The sequence below is a fragment of the Lotus japonicus genome, chromosome 2 (assembly GCF_012489685.1).
Source record: "Lotus japonicus ecotype B-129 chromosome 2, LjGifu_v1.2".
Lineage (NCBI taxonomy): Eukaryota > Viridiplantae > Streptophyta > Magnoliopsida > Fabales > Fabaceae > Lotus > Lotus japonicus.
In genome coordinates, this window is record NC_080042.1 from 37,340,576 (window position 1) to 37,358,637 (window position 18,062).

General features: G+C 41.4%; 1 protein-coding gene across 1 annotated transcript; it reads left to right on the forward strand.

Moving 5' to 3' along the window:
- Positions 1-10,299: 10,299 nt before the first annotated feature.
- On the forward strand, positions 10,300-16,358 carry LOC130736407 (uncharacterized; the record flags this gene model as incomplete). The annotated part of the gene is made up of 7 exons (XM_057588243.1): positions 10,300-11,353; positions 11,729-11,979; positions 12,427-13,064; positions 13,191-13,958; positions 14,039-14,196; positions 14,254-14,484; positions 16,318-16,358. Coding segments are annotated over 7 exons (3,141 nt in total), but the record flags the coding sequence as incomplete, so codon positions are not given.
- Between the last annotated feature and the right edge of the window lie 1,704 nt (positions 16,359-18,062).

Genomic DNA, 18,062 nt, shown 5'->3' on the forward strand with positions numbered 1-18,062 from the left:
TGTTCTTTCTTTCTCTTGGCTTCTTCAATAGCTTCAAGAAGCTTATTTCTCTGTTCTAGTTCATGAAGAGCCACCCTCCTAGCAAGCCTTTGCTTTGCAGCCTCAATGCTCTGACTGCCCTCTGCATGCAGGAGCTGCATCATAATCGGAACTTGAGCCACTAGCCAAGTGCTCAGATTGTTCCACTCATCAGCCACATTTTCAGCATTCTCACTGAGATCAGTCTGACCGTGCACATTGCGGAGCCTCAAAGAGGCTTCATGATAGAAGATATTGATGCACTCAGAGAGAAATGTGGGTTGAAGGTGAGTATAGGGAATTATGGAGAGGTTGGGTTCAGGAGAGGCTGGATGATTGCTGCTATGGGCTTCAGAGGCACCTTGTGGAGAACCAATGTTAATCATGGGAGAATTGGGTTCAGAGGTTCCAAGGTGAGGGTCTGAAGTTTCAACCAGAGGGTGAGGTGATCTAACCGAGGATTGGTTAGACACTGATTGTTCAGGTTCAGGGTCTGGTTGAATGGGCTCTTGTTGGTCAGGGACAGGGTGAGCTTGTTGGACTAAGGGATCTGCCTCTTGGATAGGATTGGCCAAGATAGGTTCATCTGGGTCAACTAGACGTTCAGGTCTAGGGCCAGGATATCTCCTAGGGCTTGGACAGGTAAGGTAATACTCTTCCAAGGCAGAAACCTTCTCCTTTCTAACCTCCATGAATTTTCTAATTGATTCAGAGGTATTGGAGGGAGGAGAGTCAATAACATTGATGGGGAAGGATACAGGTGTGAAGGCTGTTGAAGAGTCTGTATCCGTGGTTCTGGCAGCAGGACGTGCTGATGCTCTGGGAGCAGAGTGATCAGACGTTCTGGGTTGTGGTTCTGTTTGGTTGGGTTCGGGTTGGTCAGGGATGATTGGTTCAGAGGATAATGGGTCGTATGGAATGGTAAGGAGAGAGGTTGGATCTTCTGACCTAGAGGTTTGGGTCTGAAGCAAATTCCAGAGAGGTGCTTCAGTAGGAGAAGGTTGAAAGAAGGAAGATCTTGGGGAATGTGGTGGAGAGGTGGTTTGTGCGGCTGGTTGGGATTCAGGAATAGGAGTGAGGGGATTTGAGGAATGTTGAAGCAAGGCAGAAATAGGGAGTGCATCAAATAAATTCAAATCATCATCAGAAGCAAGTGCAGGCTTACTTGTATGTGCTGATGATCGAGTCACTCTGGCAGGAGGTTCAGTCCTTCTGACCACTGCAGCAGCTGGTTCCACCCGAGTAGGCTTCACCACAATTCTGACCTTCTTCTGCTTCTTCTTTGGAGGACCATCCTCACTATCATCACCATCATCATCATCAGGCTTGCTCTTCGGCTTCTTGACCAGAGGGACATCAGATTCCTCTAAGGATTCTTCCAGAATCATCTTCCTCTTGGTTTTCTTCTTGGGAGGAGAAGGAAACTCTGGAGCTGGTGGAAGTCTACTGACGAAATCATCAAGGTCAATCTCGAATCCTTGAGCCCTGAGGTCTTCAACATAGCATCTGATGGCTTCAGGATGGTCTGCTTGAGTCCACAGAGGGTAGTCATTCAGAGGCTTTCTTCTTCCTCTGATCTCAGAAGATGTGTCTTCATGAGCAGGAGCAATCTTCTTCTGGATTAAGCCCATCTTCTTCAAGGAGTTTGCAGTGAAGACATCACTGACAATGGTGCTCAAATCCTCTGTGCAACCAGCATTGATCAAATCTTGCACCAAGTTGCTTTCAATGAGAAAGTCTGAGAGCAGCCTCCCAAAAGGGATATATTTGATTGCAGACTTGATGGAGGCTGTGGTGCGAGACTTCCGGATGCATTCCTTCAAGTAGGAGAACAGGAAGTAGGGAAGGCAGATCTTCTCCTTGTCTTGAATGAAAAACAGCATCGCCTTCTGGTTGAAGTTGATGTAATCTGGGGAACTGCCCTTCGGTCTCTGATTAATGCAGTTGAGTAGGATCTTGTGCCAGATCCTGAGTTTGGGGTGAAGGTCCATCACCTTGTAACTCGTCTTGCCCGGTTTGAAGGTTGTGTACAGGGCCTTGTTGACTATGTCCTTGGTGCTGGGTTTCAGCTTCGATTCCGTCAGTTGGAACCGATACCCATAAGCAGTTTCTGCTCCTAGCAGATTCACGAAGGACTTCTCAGTGATGATGATCTTCCTGCCAAGAATGTGAGAGACCACCTGAGTGTCATCGCAGTCTGCGTGCTTCCAGAATTCCTTTACCAATTTCTCATACACCGGTCCTCGAAGTCGGTTGAAATAATTTCCCCAACCTTGAGCTTGGACTTCAGGACGAAGATCAAACCCATTTGCAGCCAAGTTATCGAGGTTGAATCTCCATTCTGCCAGGACTTGGAGTTCCTCAGGAGGAAAAACACAGTGAACGGCACAGCCCCGTTCTGCAATAGGAACAATCTGCTCTTGAGCTTGAACTTGTTCTTGTGCCGGGTTCTCAGAGCCCCTTTGCCCGTTGCCAACCCGACTACCATGTGAGGGAACTGAGGTGCGTCTGCAGCAGATCTTCTGGTTTGTCTCACCATTTTGAAGAGGTTGAAGGTTTGAGGTAGAAGATGAAGTTTGAAAGATGAAGAGAGATCGAGAGAGAATTCGAGAGGAGCGGTTTTTGAAAAGCAGAGAGTGCAAGAGTGAAAACCGGAAGTGAACGAGAATCGTGTGTGTATAGTGGGTTTTATCAAATAACCGTTGTTGATTCAAAAAGCACTTTAAGATCAACGGTTGAAAATTAAAGATAGATAGTAACAGTAAAATACACAATCACACACAGGAGATAAGCATATCTACACGCAATCATAACAGACTGTCACACGGGCACAAGGAATTATGCATCAGAAATTCTGACACACGTGTTGTTGTCTCAGCTTCAGAGTCAGTACCAGTGGGCACACACACTCTGATTGAGTTACCTTCTGGACTAGACATCTTCTGATCAAGAAGTATCATAGTCAGAGGTTCTGATCCATCTTCACTCTGGACAAAAGTCCATGTTTAGATTTTTCAGAATAAAATTAAATCTATCTTCAGCTAAGGGCTTTGTAAAGATATCTGCCCATTGATGGTCAGTATCAACAAACTTCAGAAGAAGTACGCCCTTCTGTACATAATCTCTAATAAAATGATACTTTACCTCAATGTGCTTTGCCCTTGAATGCAAGATAGGATTCTTACTCAATGAGATTGCAGCAGTGTTATCACAATAGATTGGGATATTGCTCTCAAGGATCTGATAATCCTCCAGCTGATGTTTCATCCAGAGCATCTGAGTGCTGCATATTGCTGCTGAGATATATTCTGCCTCAGCAGTTGATAGTGCAATGGTTGATTGCCTCTTGCTTGCCCATGAGACTAGATTGCCTCCCAGAAATTGACAATTTCCGGAAGTACTTTTTCTCTCTGTTCTATCTCCAGCATAATCAGCATCACAATAACCTGAAAGCTTATACTCTGATGTTTTCTTATACATCAAGCCAAGGTTAGTGGTGCCTTTCAGATACCTTAGGATCCTCTTAACAGCAGTTAAGTGGGTTTCCCTTGGATCTGATTGGAAACGAGCACATAAGTGAACACTAAATAATATGTCTGGCCTAGATGCAGTTAAGTATAGAAGTGAACCTATCATTCCACGATAGAGCTTCTGACATACTTTACCACTTTTATCTTCTTTCTCCAAAATGCATGTAGGATGCATTGGAGTCTTGGCCACTGTAGATTCCAGCATATTGAACTTCTTCAGAAGTTCTTTAGTGTACTTGCTCTGATGGATATATGTTCCTTCTGGTGTTTGATCAACTTGTATTCCCAGAAAGTACTTTAATTCTCCCATCATACTCATCTCAAATTCAGCCTGCATCATCTCAGAAAATTCTTTGCATAGAGATTGATTAGCAGAACCAAATATAATATCATCAACATAAATTTGCACAATTAAGATATCATCTTTATAAGTCTTGCAAAAAAGAGTTGTATCTACTTTACCCCTTACAAACTCATTCTCCAGAAGGAATGAGCTAAGTCTCTCATACCATGCTCTGGGAGCTTGCTTCAGACCGTAGAGTGATTTCTTCAATTTGAACACATGGTCTGGTTTCTTTTCATCTTCAAAACCTGGGGGTTGATGAACATAGACTTCCTCTGAGATATAGCCATTTAGGAAGGCACTCTTTACGTCCATCTGATGTAGAACTATGTTGTGATTTACTGAGAAAGAGATCAATAGTCTGATTGCCTCCAGTCTTGCTACCGGAGCAAAAGTTTCAGTGTAGTCTATTCCTTCTTGCTGGCTGTAGCCTTGAGCAACTAGCCTTGCCTTGTTTCTGACTACATCTCCTTTCTCATTCAGCTTGTTTCTGAATACCCATTTTGTTCCAATAACATGGACATTGTCAGGCTTCTTCACTAAGCTCCAAACATCGTTCTTGGAAAATTGATTCAATTCTTCTTCCATGGCCAGAATCCAATCCTTGTCCTGAAGAGCTTCATCTATTGACTTGGGTTCAATTAAGGACACCAATCCTTTCAGACTCAGCAAGGTCTCTTCAGAGGGTCTGAAGGCAGATCTGGTTCTGACTGGTTCATCTTTGTTACCCAGAATCAATTCCTTAGGGTGAGCTGCAGTGATTCTGCTCTTCTTCAGAGTTTGTGAGTTAGAGGGACCAGCTTCTTCCTCTGGTTCATCTTCCTCTGGCTCAACTTCCTCTGGAGCTTTGCCTTTGTCAGAAACATTAATGCTTAAATCTGCAAACTTTTCAACTAGCTTTGACTGGTCAGAGTCAAGCTTATCATCAAATCTAACATGAATAGATTCTTCAATAGTCTTAGCATCAGTATTATAAAATCTAAAGCCTTTAGATCTATCAGAATAACCAAGTAATAGACACTTAGAAGACTTAGCATCAAATTTATGCAATCTATCCTTAGTATTGAGAACATAACAAACACAGCCAAAAGGATGAAAATAAGAAATGTTGGGTTTTATGTTCTTCCACAATTCATAAGGAGTCTTATTCAGAATTGGTCTCACAGAGATTCTGTTCTGAATGTAACATGCTGTATTTACTGCCTCTGCCCAAAAGTGCTTAGCCATGCCAGTTTCTTGGAGCATGGTTCTAGCCATCTCCTGAAGAGTTCTGTTCTTCCTCTCAACAACACCATTTTGTTGAGGAGTTCTGGGACAAGAGAAATCATGTGCAATTCCATAGGAATCAAACAGACTCTCAAACTTGTCATTCTCAAACTCTCCACCATGGTCACTTCTGACACGCACAATCCTACAAGCCTTCTCGTTTTGCACTTGAGCAATGAAGGTAGAGAACACAGCATGAGACTCATCCTTGCGGGTTAGAAACTTTACCCATGTCCAGCGGCTATAGTCATCAACGATAACCATCCCATATCTCTTGCCACCTATAGACTCAGTTTTCACTGGTCCAAACAGGTCGATATGCAGAAGTTCTAACGGCCTTGAGGTTGAGACAACATTCTTTGCCTTGAAAGGGACTTTTGTGAATTTGCCTTTCTGACATGCTTCACAAAGAGCGTCTGAAGCGAACTTCAGATTGGGTAAGCCCCTGACAAGATTTAGCTTGCTCAGCTGAGAAATCTTTCTCATACTGGCATGCCCTAACCGTCTATGCCATACCCACTGCTCTTCATTAACAGACAGAAGGCACTTCACATTCTGAGCCTCCAACTCAGATAATCTGATCTTATAAATGTTGTTCTTCCTCTTGCTGTTAAACAGAACAGAGCCATCGATCTGACTTACAGCCCGGCAGGACTTTTGATTGAATATAACATCATAACCCTTGTCAGCTAATTGACTTATAGACAATAAGTTATGTGTTAAGCCGTCTACCAATAAAACATTATCAATGCATGGACTACTATCTACACAAATAGTGCCAGTACCAATAATTTTACCCTTTTCATTTCCTCCGAAGCCAACTTCGCCTCCAGGCTTAAGTTTCAGCTCTCGGAACATACGCTTTTCTCCCGTCATGTGACGCGAGCATCCACTGTCCAGATACCATGATTGGTGTTTCAGTGGAGCTATCAAGGATATCTGCAACATAGATAATTTTGTCCTTAGGTACCCACTTTCTGGGTCCTCTTTTGTTAGTTACCCCAGAGGTTCTGATCACCTTGGGTGTCTCAACATAATATTTTAAAGGAATATTTGCATGATATTTAGTCATAGAGAAAGATCCCTTTTTAAGAGGGTTTTTAGCAATTTTAGCAGGTACAGGATCAGGCAATATTGTACCAGAGGGAACAAAGCATTCATACAAGGATTTAGCTTTAGACACAGAAGGCTCATTTCTAATTGGTTTAGAATAGCCAATGCCATGCATTCCATTTCTGCTTACGCCATAGATCATTGAAGCCATTAAGCTTCTATCCACGCTTTTAGCTAGGAATCTTTGAAAAGACTTTTCATACTTTGATTCATTTCTACAATCAGAGGCATCACAGGCAACAATTTCTTCTAACTTAGCAATCTGGTTCTTAAGCACAGAGTTAGAATTGATCAAAGCATGATTATCATTTTTCAAATCAGAAATAATTTTCTCATGTTCAGAAGGAGTCTTGGAAACAGCAGATAAGTCCTTTTTCAGCTTCTTATGCTTAGACAATAAGGAGTTATACTTATCCATGATATCAGACAATGCATGTTTCAGTTCAGAGGTAGAGAAAGAAGCAAATACCTCATTTTCATCGTCTGAGTTAGGATCTCCTTCTGATTCTGAGTCAGAGTCAACAACTTCCTTTGACTCTGCTTCCTTGTCTTTGACAATTGCCATGAGTCCTTGGACTTCACCATCAGAGTCAACATCCTCTGACTCTGATTCATCAAATGTCACCATCAGACTCTTCTTCGTCTTGAAGTGCTTCTTTGGCTTCTTGTCTTTCTTCAACTTTGGACAATCACTTTTGTAGTGCCCAGATTCTTTGCACTCAAAGCATGTGACTTCCTTGATTGAAGACTTCTTCTGGCCTGAGGACTCATACTTTCCTTTTGCCTTTCCAGAGCCTTTGAACTTGCTCTGCCTGTGCTTCCAGATGCGGTTGAGTCTCTTGGAGATCAGAGTCAGCTCATCTTCATCAGAATCTTCTGATGCTTCTTCAGATTCTTCTTCTTCAGCTTGAAGAGCCTTTGACTTCTCAACCTTAGCCTTTTCAGGTTTGGATTTCAAGGCTATGGACTTTTTCCTCAGATCTTGCATCTCTGAGCGCTTCAGCTCATGGCATTTCAAAATGCTGATGAGTTCTTCTAAACTCATATTCTCAACGTCTCTTGTGAGCTCTATTGAAGTCACCAAAGGCATCCAACTTTCAGGAAGACACCTGATGACCCTTATGACATGATCTTTTGTTGTGTAGCTCTTGTTGAGAGGTCGTATGCCAGCTACAAGCAATTGAAATCTGGAGAACATTTCTTCAATGGACTCATTTGGCTCCATGATGAAGGATTCATACTTTTGGATCAAGGACAATGCCTTTGATTCTTTGACTTTCTTGTTTCCTTCATGAGACATCTTCAGAGAATCAAAAATGCCTTTAGCAAACTCACGATCTGTAATCTTCTGGTACTCCTCATAGGAAATAGCACTTAGAAGAATTGCTCTTGCTTTGTGATGTTGTGTGTACAGCTTCTTTTGATCTGCAGTCATCTCAGACCTTGGGATCTTCTTGCCATCTGCATCAACTGGACGCTCATAGCCATCCACAATAATATCCCAGAGATCTGCATCGAAACCCAGAAAGAAACTTTCCAGTCTATCTTTCCAATATTCGAACCTTTGACCATCGAACATAGGAGGTTTTGCATTGTAACCATCTCTTTGAGTTTCACTGGTGGTGGCAGCCATTGTTTTTCACACCGGCCCGGATCACTGAACACTGTTAGGTGTGGTAATCAGAACTTGCGCTCTGATACCAATTGAAGGTATGAAAAACGGTAGAAAGGGGGGGTTTGAATAACGTTTTCAGAACAAAGCTTCCACCTTAAAGATTTTGACAAATCTTTCGAGAACTTAAGTGCTAAAGATAAGAGATAGAAAAGCACACAAGGATTTTATCCTGGTTCACTTGATAAATCACTCAAGCTACTCCAGTCCACCCGTTAAGGTGATTTCTTCCTTCTTAGAATGAAGGCAATCCACTAATCAGGTAAGAGTTACAACTGCACTTGAAACCTACAAGTGACTAACAATTACACTGACTTAGCTCACACTAAGATTCACTCTCTTAGTCTTCTCTAGGATCCGATCAACCTTGATCTCCTAAAGGAACTAAACAAACTGTTTATGATGAGGACAAGGACAAGGGTCATGGAGCCCTAAAAGGACTTGGAGGACCAATGACAAGGGCTAGAGCTAAAAAGGCCAAAGAGACTCTTCAGCAAGTAGTGGCAACCATTCTTGAAGACAAAGTGGTAGAAGAGATGGAACCAAAAATCATGATGATCATTCAGGCCCAAGAAGAAGAGCCAGCCCACGCATAGGGGCTGCCATGTGATGTTCTGTTTTATTTTATTTCAATAAAAATGCAAAGGACCAATTGAATAAGTTGGATCCAAATGCATTATGTTGCTGAATTTTATTTTAGTGTGTTTAATCCACTTCAAGTGGTGTGTGTTTGCATGTGGCGCATGAAGGGCTTAAAGGGAGGGATCCATTCCTTTCTTAAAACTCTTTGAATGTGTTTGAATTTCAATAAGTTCTGAATGGAGGAGTTACATCAGCAAAGTCAAAGGATTGAAGAGCTTTCAAAGCCAAGAATGGAGTTACAAAGAAAGGGAAATTAAGTTCATAAAGAGCATTGAATGCTATATTCCCTGGTCAGAATAACAATCAAGAAAGGGAGTTACATGAAGCAATCAGCCACTAAAAACACGTTCAGGGCTGAAGCATATCACTATCTTCCTCTTTTAATTTGTAACTCCTAGCCTAGGATTCTTCTAGAGAAATTACACCTCATCATTTTTTTTGTAACTAGGCTGAATTTCCTTCTTCTTTATAAGGACCACTCCTTCAATGTAATAGACAGATTATGAATGAATTAGTATTTTCTTTTCTGAGTGATTCAGATTTGTGAGAGTGATTCTCATAGTTCTTGAGTGATTCAAGAATTAGGCTTATCAAGGGTTTGTCACCACCTTTGTGTGAAGTCTTCATCTTCCATTTCACTAAAACTTCCCCTCTTTTCTGTCCATTTCCCTTCCATCACGAAATTCTTCTTCTTCTTTCTCACATTTCAGAGTTCTCATCATCCAAGATCAATCCTAGACGATCCATTGCAGCCCTTGCATCAACTTGGGGCGTATCATTTGGTAATCAGAGCTCCGGTTCTAGGATTTTGGTTTCTTTTCTTATCTGGAATTCTGGTTAGCAACTCTTTGTCATTTCTTGTTACCTTGATTTTAGTTTTTGTTTCTTTTGGCTGAACCATTGCAAAAGTTAAGCCTTGTTAATTGTTCAGAATCAAAAACAAATTACAAAACGAAAATTCAAAAAAAAAAAAAAACGAAAATTCAAAAAAAAAAATGGCTGAATGGTTCTTGTTTAATTAGCCAAATTCAATTGTTCAAGGTAATTTTGTTGCTAGCATTCCAATTTATTTTCTTCTTTCTGTTTGTTCTTGAATTCTTCTTTAGTCTCTAAATATTTGGAGTCCTTTCCATTTCTGTGGTGATTTTGTCTTGTCTTCTTTTGTTTCATATTCTAAAGTCTATTCTAATCTGTGTGACTCTACACAAATTTGGTGGCATAATTCTTTGTGTGTCTTAACTTTGATTTACTCAAGAGATTGTGAGAATTTTTGAGTGGAAAAAGGCAAGAGTGCACATCATAGAAAAGCCAATTTGAGGGAAACACGAGAGAAGTGAGGTAAACACTAACATTTGTTTGTTCTACTTGAATCTTTTCATTTGTCAAAGATGTCAGGAGAAGAGGAGGAGCAACCAGCAGTGCGACTCTCGACCATCGAAATGCGGGCTCTTACACAACATCTGGAAAACTTAATGAGGAGGCAAACTGAAGAGATCCACGAAAGGCTGGATCAAATGGAGAACCGGAACAATAGTGACAGTGAAGGCGGGAGGCCACGACGAATTCATGAAAATCCTAGACCTGCTCGGATTGAAGGAGTCAAATTCCAAATTCCTCCTTTTAAGGGAAAGAGTGATCCAGAGGCATACTTGGAGTGGGAACTCAAAATAGAGCATGTCTTTGCTTGCAACAACTATGAGGAGGACCAAAAGGTGAAACTTGCAGCTGCTCACTTTTCAGACTATGCTCTTGTTTGGTGGAATAAGTTTGCAAAAGAGAGATTGAGAAATGAGGAGCCAGCGGTGGAAACATGGGCTGAAATGAAACGAATCATGAGGAAAAGATATGTCCCTTCAAGCCATGCTAGGGATGTAAAATTTAAACTTCAAAAACTTACCCAAGGCAGCAAGAGTGTTGAGGAGTATTACAAAGAACTTGAGGTGCTTATGTTGCAAGCCAATCTTGAGGAGGATGAAGAGGTAACCATGATTCGATTTATTAATGGTCTATCTAATGATGTTAGAGATATTATAGAACTTCAGGAATATGTAGACATGGAAGAATTGCTGCACAAGGCCACTAAAGTTGAGCAACAACTCAAAAGGAAAGGGCTTGCAAGGAAGAGTTCTACCAATTCCAATTCATCTTGGAGAGACAGAATGAAGAATGAAGGGCCGAGCACCCTTAGCAAACCAGCCACCAAACCACAAGCTTCAGCTTCTTCAAAACCTCTTGAACAACCATCCAAAAAGAGCAAAGAGGTCAAGTGCTTCAAATGCCAAGGTATGGGACATTATGCTTATGAATGTGCCTCCAAAAAGACCATGATTCTTAAGGATGATGGAGACTACACCAGTGAGTCCGAAGGAGAACAAAGTGAAGAAGAAGAGGAGGCAGCCATGAATGGTGAACTGTTGATGATCCGAAGAATGCTTGGTAGCCAACAAAAGCCAAAGAAAGAAAGCCAAAGAGAGAATATCTTTCACACAAGATGTTCTGTCAATGGGCAGATTTGCTTGATGATTGTTGATGGCGGAAGCTGTACTAATGTGGCTAGTGAAAGAATGGTGGAGAAGCTGAACCTGGTCACAAAACCACATCCTTGGCCATACAAACTTCAATGGCTCAGCCACTATGGAGAAATACAAGTAAGTAAGCAAGTTGAAGTTGACTTTTCCATTGGCAAATACAGGGATAAGGTTCTTTGTGATGTTGTTCCCATGGAGGCTAGTCACATACTGCTGGGAAGACCATGGCAATATGACACCAACTCTGATCATAATGGAAGCACCAACAAGATCTCATTCCAACATCATGGCCAGAAAATTACGCTCAAACCTTTGAGCCCTAGGGAGGTGCGTGAGGATCAAAAGAAAATGAGAGAAAAGATTGAACAAGAGAGAAAAGAAAAGAGTGAGACACTTGAGAGAAAGCAAAAAGAAAAGAGTGAAACACTTGAGAGAGAGCAAAAAGAAAAGAGTGAAATACTTGAGAGAAAAGAAATTTGTTTGATCAAAAAGAGAGAGGTGAAAAGGATGATAGCTTCAAAACAGATCCTATACTTGATGTTTTGCAAAAATCAGATTTTGAACACTAACACTTTTGAAAATTTTGAGCTGCCTTCTAGTGTTAAATCTCTTTTGCAGGATTATGAGGATGTGTTTCCAACAAGTGTTCCAAGTGGTCTACCACCACTGAGAGGAATTGAGCATCAAATTGATCTCATTCCGGGAGCTTCTTTGCCTAATAGGCCAGCATATAGAAGCAACCCACAAGAAACCACTGAAATTCAAAGACAAGTGGAAGAACTCTTGAACAAAGGGTGGGTAAGAAATAGCATGAGTCCTTGTGCTGTACCGGTGATTTTGGTACCAAAGAAAGATGGGACTTGGAGAATGTGCTCTGATTGTAGAGCCTTGAATAACATCACCATTAAGTATAGGCACCCTATTCCTAGACTTGATGATTTGCTTGATGAATTGCATGGAGCATGTTATTTTTCTAAAATTGATTTGAAAAGTGGTTACAATCAGATAAGGATTAAAGAAGGGGATGAATGGAAAACTGCTTTCAAAACTAAATATGGTTTGTATGAATGGTTGGTTATGCCTTTTGGTTTAACTAATGCACCTAGTACTTTTATGAGACTAATGAACCATGTTTTGAGGGAATTCATTGGGAAATTTGTGGTTGTGTACTTTGATGATATTTTGGTCTATAGCACTACTCTTGAGCTGCATGTTGAGCACTTAAGATCCGTCTTGAGTATGCTTAGAAAGGAACAATTGTTTGCCAATCTTGAGAAATGCACTTTTTGCACTGACCATGTTGTGTTTCTTGGTTTTGTTGTGAGTTCGAAAGGAGTGCAGGTTGATGAGGAAAAGATCAAAGCCATTCAAGAGTGGCCCACTCCTAAATCCGTGGGTGATGTAAGAAGTTTTCATGGCTTGGCCAGTTTCTACAGGAGGTTTGTAAAGGACTTTAGTACCTTGGCAGCACCCCTAAATGAAGTGGTGAAAAAGAATGTGGGTTTTCATTGGGGAAAGAATCAAGAAGAGGCCTTTGCTGCCCTAAAGCATAAGCTTACCCATGCACCTATACTTGCTTTACCTAACTTTGCTAAATCTTTTGAACTTGAATGTGATGCTTCAAATGTAGGTATTGGAGCTGTGTTGCTTCAAGAAGGCCACCCAATTGCTTATTTTAGTGAAAAGTTAAGCGGAGCTGCCCTTAACTATTCTACTTATGATAAGGAATTGTATGCTTTGGTGAGAGCTTTGAAGACCTGGCAGCATTATCTTTTGCCCAAGGAATTCGTGATTCATAGTGATCATGAGTCGCTGAAATACTTGAAGGGGCAAGGTAAGTTGAACAAAAGGCATGCCAAATGGGTTGAATTTTTGGAACAATTTCCCTATGTCATAAAACACAAAAAGGGGAAAAGTAACATTGTGGCTGATGCTTTATCCAGGAGACACGTGTTGCTTTCCATGTTAGAGACTAAATTGCTAGGACTTGAACATGTGAAAGAAATGTATGAAAAAGATGATAACTTTGCTGAAATTTTTGTGGCTTGTGAGAAAGTTTCTCAAAATGGATTTTATAGGCACAATGGATTTTTATTTAAGGAAAACAGGTTGTGTGTGCCTAAAAGTTCCATTAGAGAACTGCTTGTTAAAGAATCCCATGCTGGGGGACTAATGGGTCATTTTGGAGTCCAAAAGACTCTAGAAACTTTACAGGAACATTTCTATTGGCCCAAAATGAAACATGATGTGATCAAGTTTTGTGAACATTGCATTGTTTGCAAGAAGGCTAAGTCTAAGGTGATGCCACATGGTTTGTATACTTCTTTGCCAATCCCTGAATACCCTTGGGTTGACTTGTCTATGGACTTTGTTTTAGGCCTCCCTAGAACAAAGAATGGTAAGGATTCCATTTTTGTGGTTGTTGATAGGTTTTCAAAAATGGCTCACTTTATTCCTTGCAGGAAAGCTGATGATGCTTGTCACGTTGCTGATTTGTTCTTTAAAGAAGTTGTAAGACTTCATGGGATGCCTAGAAGCATAGTTAGTGATAGGGACACCAAGTTCCTAAGTCACTTCTGGAGGACTTTATGGGGGAAGTTAGGCACCAAACTTTTGTTCTCTACCACTTGCCACCCACAAACTGATGGGCAAACTGAGGTGGTTAATAGGACCCTAGGCACCTTGCTTAGGACTGTCCTTAAGGCCAATTTAAAGGCTTGGGAGGCGTGTTTGCCTCATGTTGAATTTGCTTACAATAGGGCTGTCCATAGCACTACCAATTGCTCTCCATTTGAAGTAGTGTATGGATTTTCAAGCACAAGGAAGGACAGGGCAAAGCTGAATATGTCAAGAAGATGCATGAGCGTGTGAAGGCTCAAATTGAGAGAAAGAATGAGAGTTATGCTAGGCAAGCTAACAAGGGAAGAAAGGAGGTGGTGTTCCAACCCGGAGATTGGGTTTGGGTGCACATGAGGAAGGAAAGGTTTCCAGAACAAAGGAAATCCAAACTCCAACCTAGAGGGGATGGACCTTTTCAAGTGCTTGAGAGAATCAATAACAATGCCTACAAAATAGAGCTTCCAGGTGAGTATAACATCAGCTCAACCTTTAATGTCTCTGATTTATCTCTCTTTGATGCAGATGGCGGAGAATTTGATTTGAGGTCAAATCCTTTTCAAGAGGGAGGGAATGATGAGGACAAGGACAAGGACAAGGGTCATGGAGCCCTAAAAGGACTTGGAGGACCAATGACAAGGGCTAGAGCTAAAAAGGCCAAAGAGACTCTTCAGCAAGTAGTGGCAACCATTCTTGAAGACAAAGTGGTAGAAGAGATGGAACCAAAAATCATGATGATCATTCAGGCCCAAGAAGAAGAGCCAGCCCACGCATAGGGGCTGCCATGTGATGTTCTGTTTTATTTTATTTCAATAAAAATGCAAAGGACCAATTGAATAAGTTGGATCCAAATGCATTATGTTGCTGAATTTTATTTTAGTGTGTTTAATCCACTTCAAGTGGTGTGTGTTTGCATGTGGCGCATGAAGGGCTTAAAGGGAGGGATCCATTCCTTTCTTAAAACTCTTTGAATGTGTTTGAATTTCAATAAGTTCTGAATGGAGGAGTTACATCAGCAAAGTCAAAGGATTGAAGAGCTTTCAAAGCCAAGAATGGAGTTACAAAGAAAGGGAAATTAAGTTCATAAAGAGCATTGAATGCTATATTCCCTGGTCAGAATAACAATCAAGAAAGGGAGTTACATGAAGCAATCAGCCACTAAAAACACGTTCAGGGCTGAAGCATATCACTATCTTCCTCTTTTAATTTGTAACTCCTAGCCTAGGATTCTTCTAGAGAAATTACACCTCATCATTTTTTTTGTAACTAGGCTGAATTTCCTTCTTCTTTATAAGGACCACTCCTTCAATGTAATAGACAGATTATGAATGAATTAGTATTTTCTTTTCTGAGTGATTCAGATTTGTGAGAGTGATTCTCATAGTTCTTGAGTGATTCAAGAATTAGGCTTATCAAGGGTTTGTCACCACCTTTGTGTGAAGTCTTCATCTTCCATTTCACTAAAACTTCCCCTCTTTTCTGTCCATTTCCCTTCCATCACGAAATTCTTCTTCTTCTTTCTCACATTTCAGAGTTCTCATCATCCAAGATCAATCCTAGACGATCCATTGCAGCCCTTGCATCAACTTGGGGCGTATCAGTTTATCAAAGAATTGTTTACAAGAGATTTGCTTCTAAAAAGCTAATAGTAAACACAATGAATTTCAGATGAAAGAAAGCTTAGAATATTTTGAATATGTCTTGCGCGTATGTATTGCTTCTTCTTAGTTTCTTAGCCGCTTCTTTCAATCTTCAGCCTCTATATATACTCCAAGGATTAGGGTTGAGCGTTGCATGGGAAATGCTACCGTTGGAGGGCAGTTCTGGAAAATCCAGCTTCTGCTGTGGCTGAGAACGTTAGGTAGGTCGTCAGGAAGGTACACTTGCTTTTGTACTTGGATAGCGACTTGACCTTTTAACCTAGGAGACTTCTGATCAGAGGAATACTTCATATTGGAACTTGTGAAGCCGGTTGATCAGAGTCAGAGGGAAAGCACAGATCCTCTGACCATTGTATCTTCTGATTCTGAACTCAGAGGGAAGTACATGGCCTTCAGAGTTTCTTGCTTCTGGACTTCAGAGTTTCCACTATTCAGCTTCTGGATCTTCAGAGTCTTCTACACCATCAGAACATCTGAACCTTCAGTGTTTCTTGGTTATCAGAACTTCTGGATCTTCAGAGCTTCTAGCGACTGAGTCCACATCAGAGTTTGTATAGCTTCAGAACTTCTGAAGCTTTTCCACTGTTCATACTGAACATGGTGAATGCGAAAGCGTTGCTTGGGTCACTCTTTATACACAGTGCTTCTGATTTGTGTGAGATTGAGTTGAGGTCAGAGCCTGTAAGTAGCACACTCAGAAAAACACGTTAGAGTACCACAATTGTTCATATCAAAAGGTTAACTTGTAATCATCAAAACATAGAGTTGTACTACTAGATCAAAACTTGATCTTACAAACCCTAGAGCCTAAAGTGGGTTCGGTCGAACCCTATTTCAAGGGGTTCGGAGTGTTTCTTTCTTTGATTCCATGCTCAAGTCGTTTGAGGCTTTGCTTGAATAATTTGGCATGAGTTATGTGTATGAGAAGCATGTGAATATGAATACCTATGCTATATGAATATTGCCTGACTGAGGAACCATGGGTCGCTCACCTAGCTGTAATTCCCATTGGTGTTGAGGATATCTTTTGTCGTCATGTTTAATATTGTTATTAAAGTTGAGAAGACTCTAGGACTGACTTTAGAGCCCTAAATACAAAGTGAATGTGATTATAACTCGTTTGCAAGCGAATTAACTAGCGGACGTAGGTCAGGTAGACTATGGTCCATGAGAACGATGGGCTTGCACGCGAGGGAGTTATTTGGGTTGACTGCGGTCTCCCGTGAACCTTGTGGGCCGGTGTGGCTTCACGTGATTTGGTTGACTGCGGTCACCGTGAACTTTGTGGATCATTGCGGCTCCACGTGATTTGGTTGACTGCGGTCACCGTTATAACCGTGCCTCTGCGGAAGCACGAAGATGGCCATGGAAGATTTGGTGGGTTGTGTGAAGTGAGGAACCGATAGATGACTAACTAACATCTTAAACCCTAATGTGAAAGAGACAATTATTTTTTTTAATTGTGGAAGTTGCTTCATTATATCTATTGTATTATGTGTTTTCTTTTAGATCTGACCCTTTCTTGTTTGCTATGTGTTTATTTGGGGGGGGGGGGTAGATGGCGTCGACGACTACGACGTTCGTGCCTCGCTGGAGGCTGAGACTTGATGGAGAGCTAGACGATCGGGCCTGGAGAGCCGACTCCTCCGGGATCCGAAGAGTTTATGTCGGGGATGTTAGCTTTATAGGGATGGACCGGGACGGCAATATAGTGGAGGTTCGCACGGTTGAACGGGGCATCCTTGACATGCCCTATCCACCTCCTAGGTTCCTACTACCTGAGGTCGAGGGAGTCGGGGAAACACCTGCTGAGCCTAAGGCTGGGACACCTGCTGAGTTCGTGCCTCAAGACGGGTCTGACGCTTCGGTTACAGGACAACGACGCTATGGAGGAGGCGCACGGTGGATTCACAACAACTTGGTTGGACCGAGACCCAGAAAGAGAAGACAGGTGGTAGAAGATGAGAAACCAAAGGATGAACCTGCCGAGTGACCGTGACACTGATGGCTGGACTGGGAGCCCTATGAGCGAGCGTTCTTTTGGAACTTCATTTTATTCTGTTGAGTTTTATGAGAACTTGAGTAACTGATGTAAACTATGTACTTCCGCCGTGGTTTTTCCATACGTGGGTGTGGACACGGTTTTCTTTATTTACTTACAGTTGATTTTATAACGGTTGATGTTTTATCCTTTTATGAGTTTAATGCAAAACGTATTTCTTTAACCCGCTGTTTATGGTTATGTTATGAATCGGAAAACATTAAAGTGATTTCTATCAATGGTATTCAAGAGCTTTCAAAAGTAAATATGACCTTTATCACCTAATCAAGAGTAATAAATGAATCGGCGAAAATTCTTTACGAAAATTGGTTAATTGGTTACTGTGTGACACCCGAGAAATCGGGGCGTTACATTACTAACGACGTTTATGACAACTAATCTTATTGACACTAAGCTAAGTCGAGAGCTCTAAGCTAAAAGATTGAGACTTTGCCCCAAAAATGGGTATTTGAGGTAAAAATTGACTCCGGCGGAATTCCGGCGACATTACGGAAAAACTAATCCGACAGAAGTGCTCTTGGGCACGTGGGGAAGATGTTTAGACAGAGAAATCGAGCTATTTGGAGAATTTCACAAAAAGCTCCAAACTTTGAGCTCAGAAAAGTCTAGAG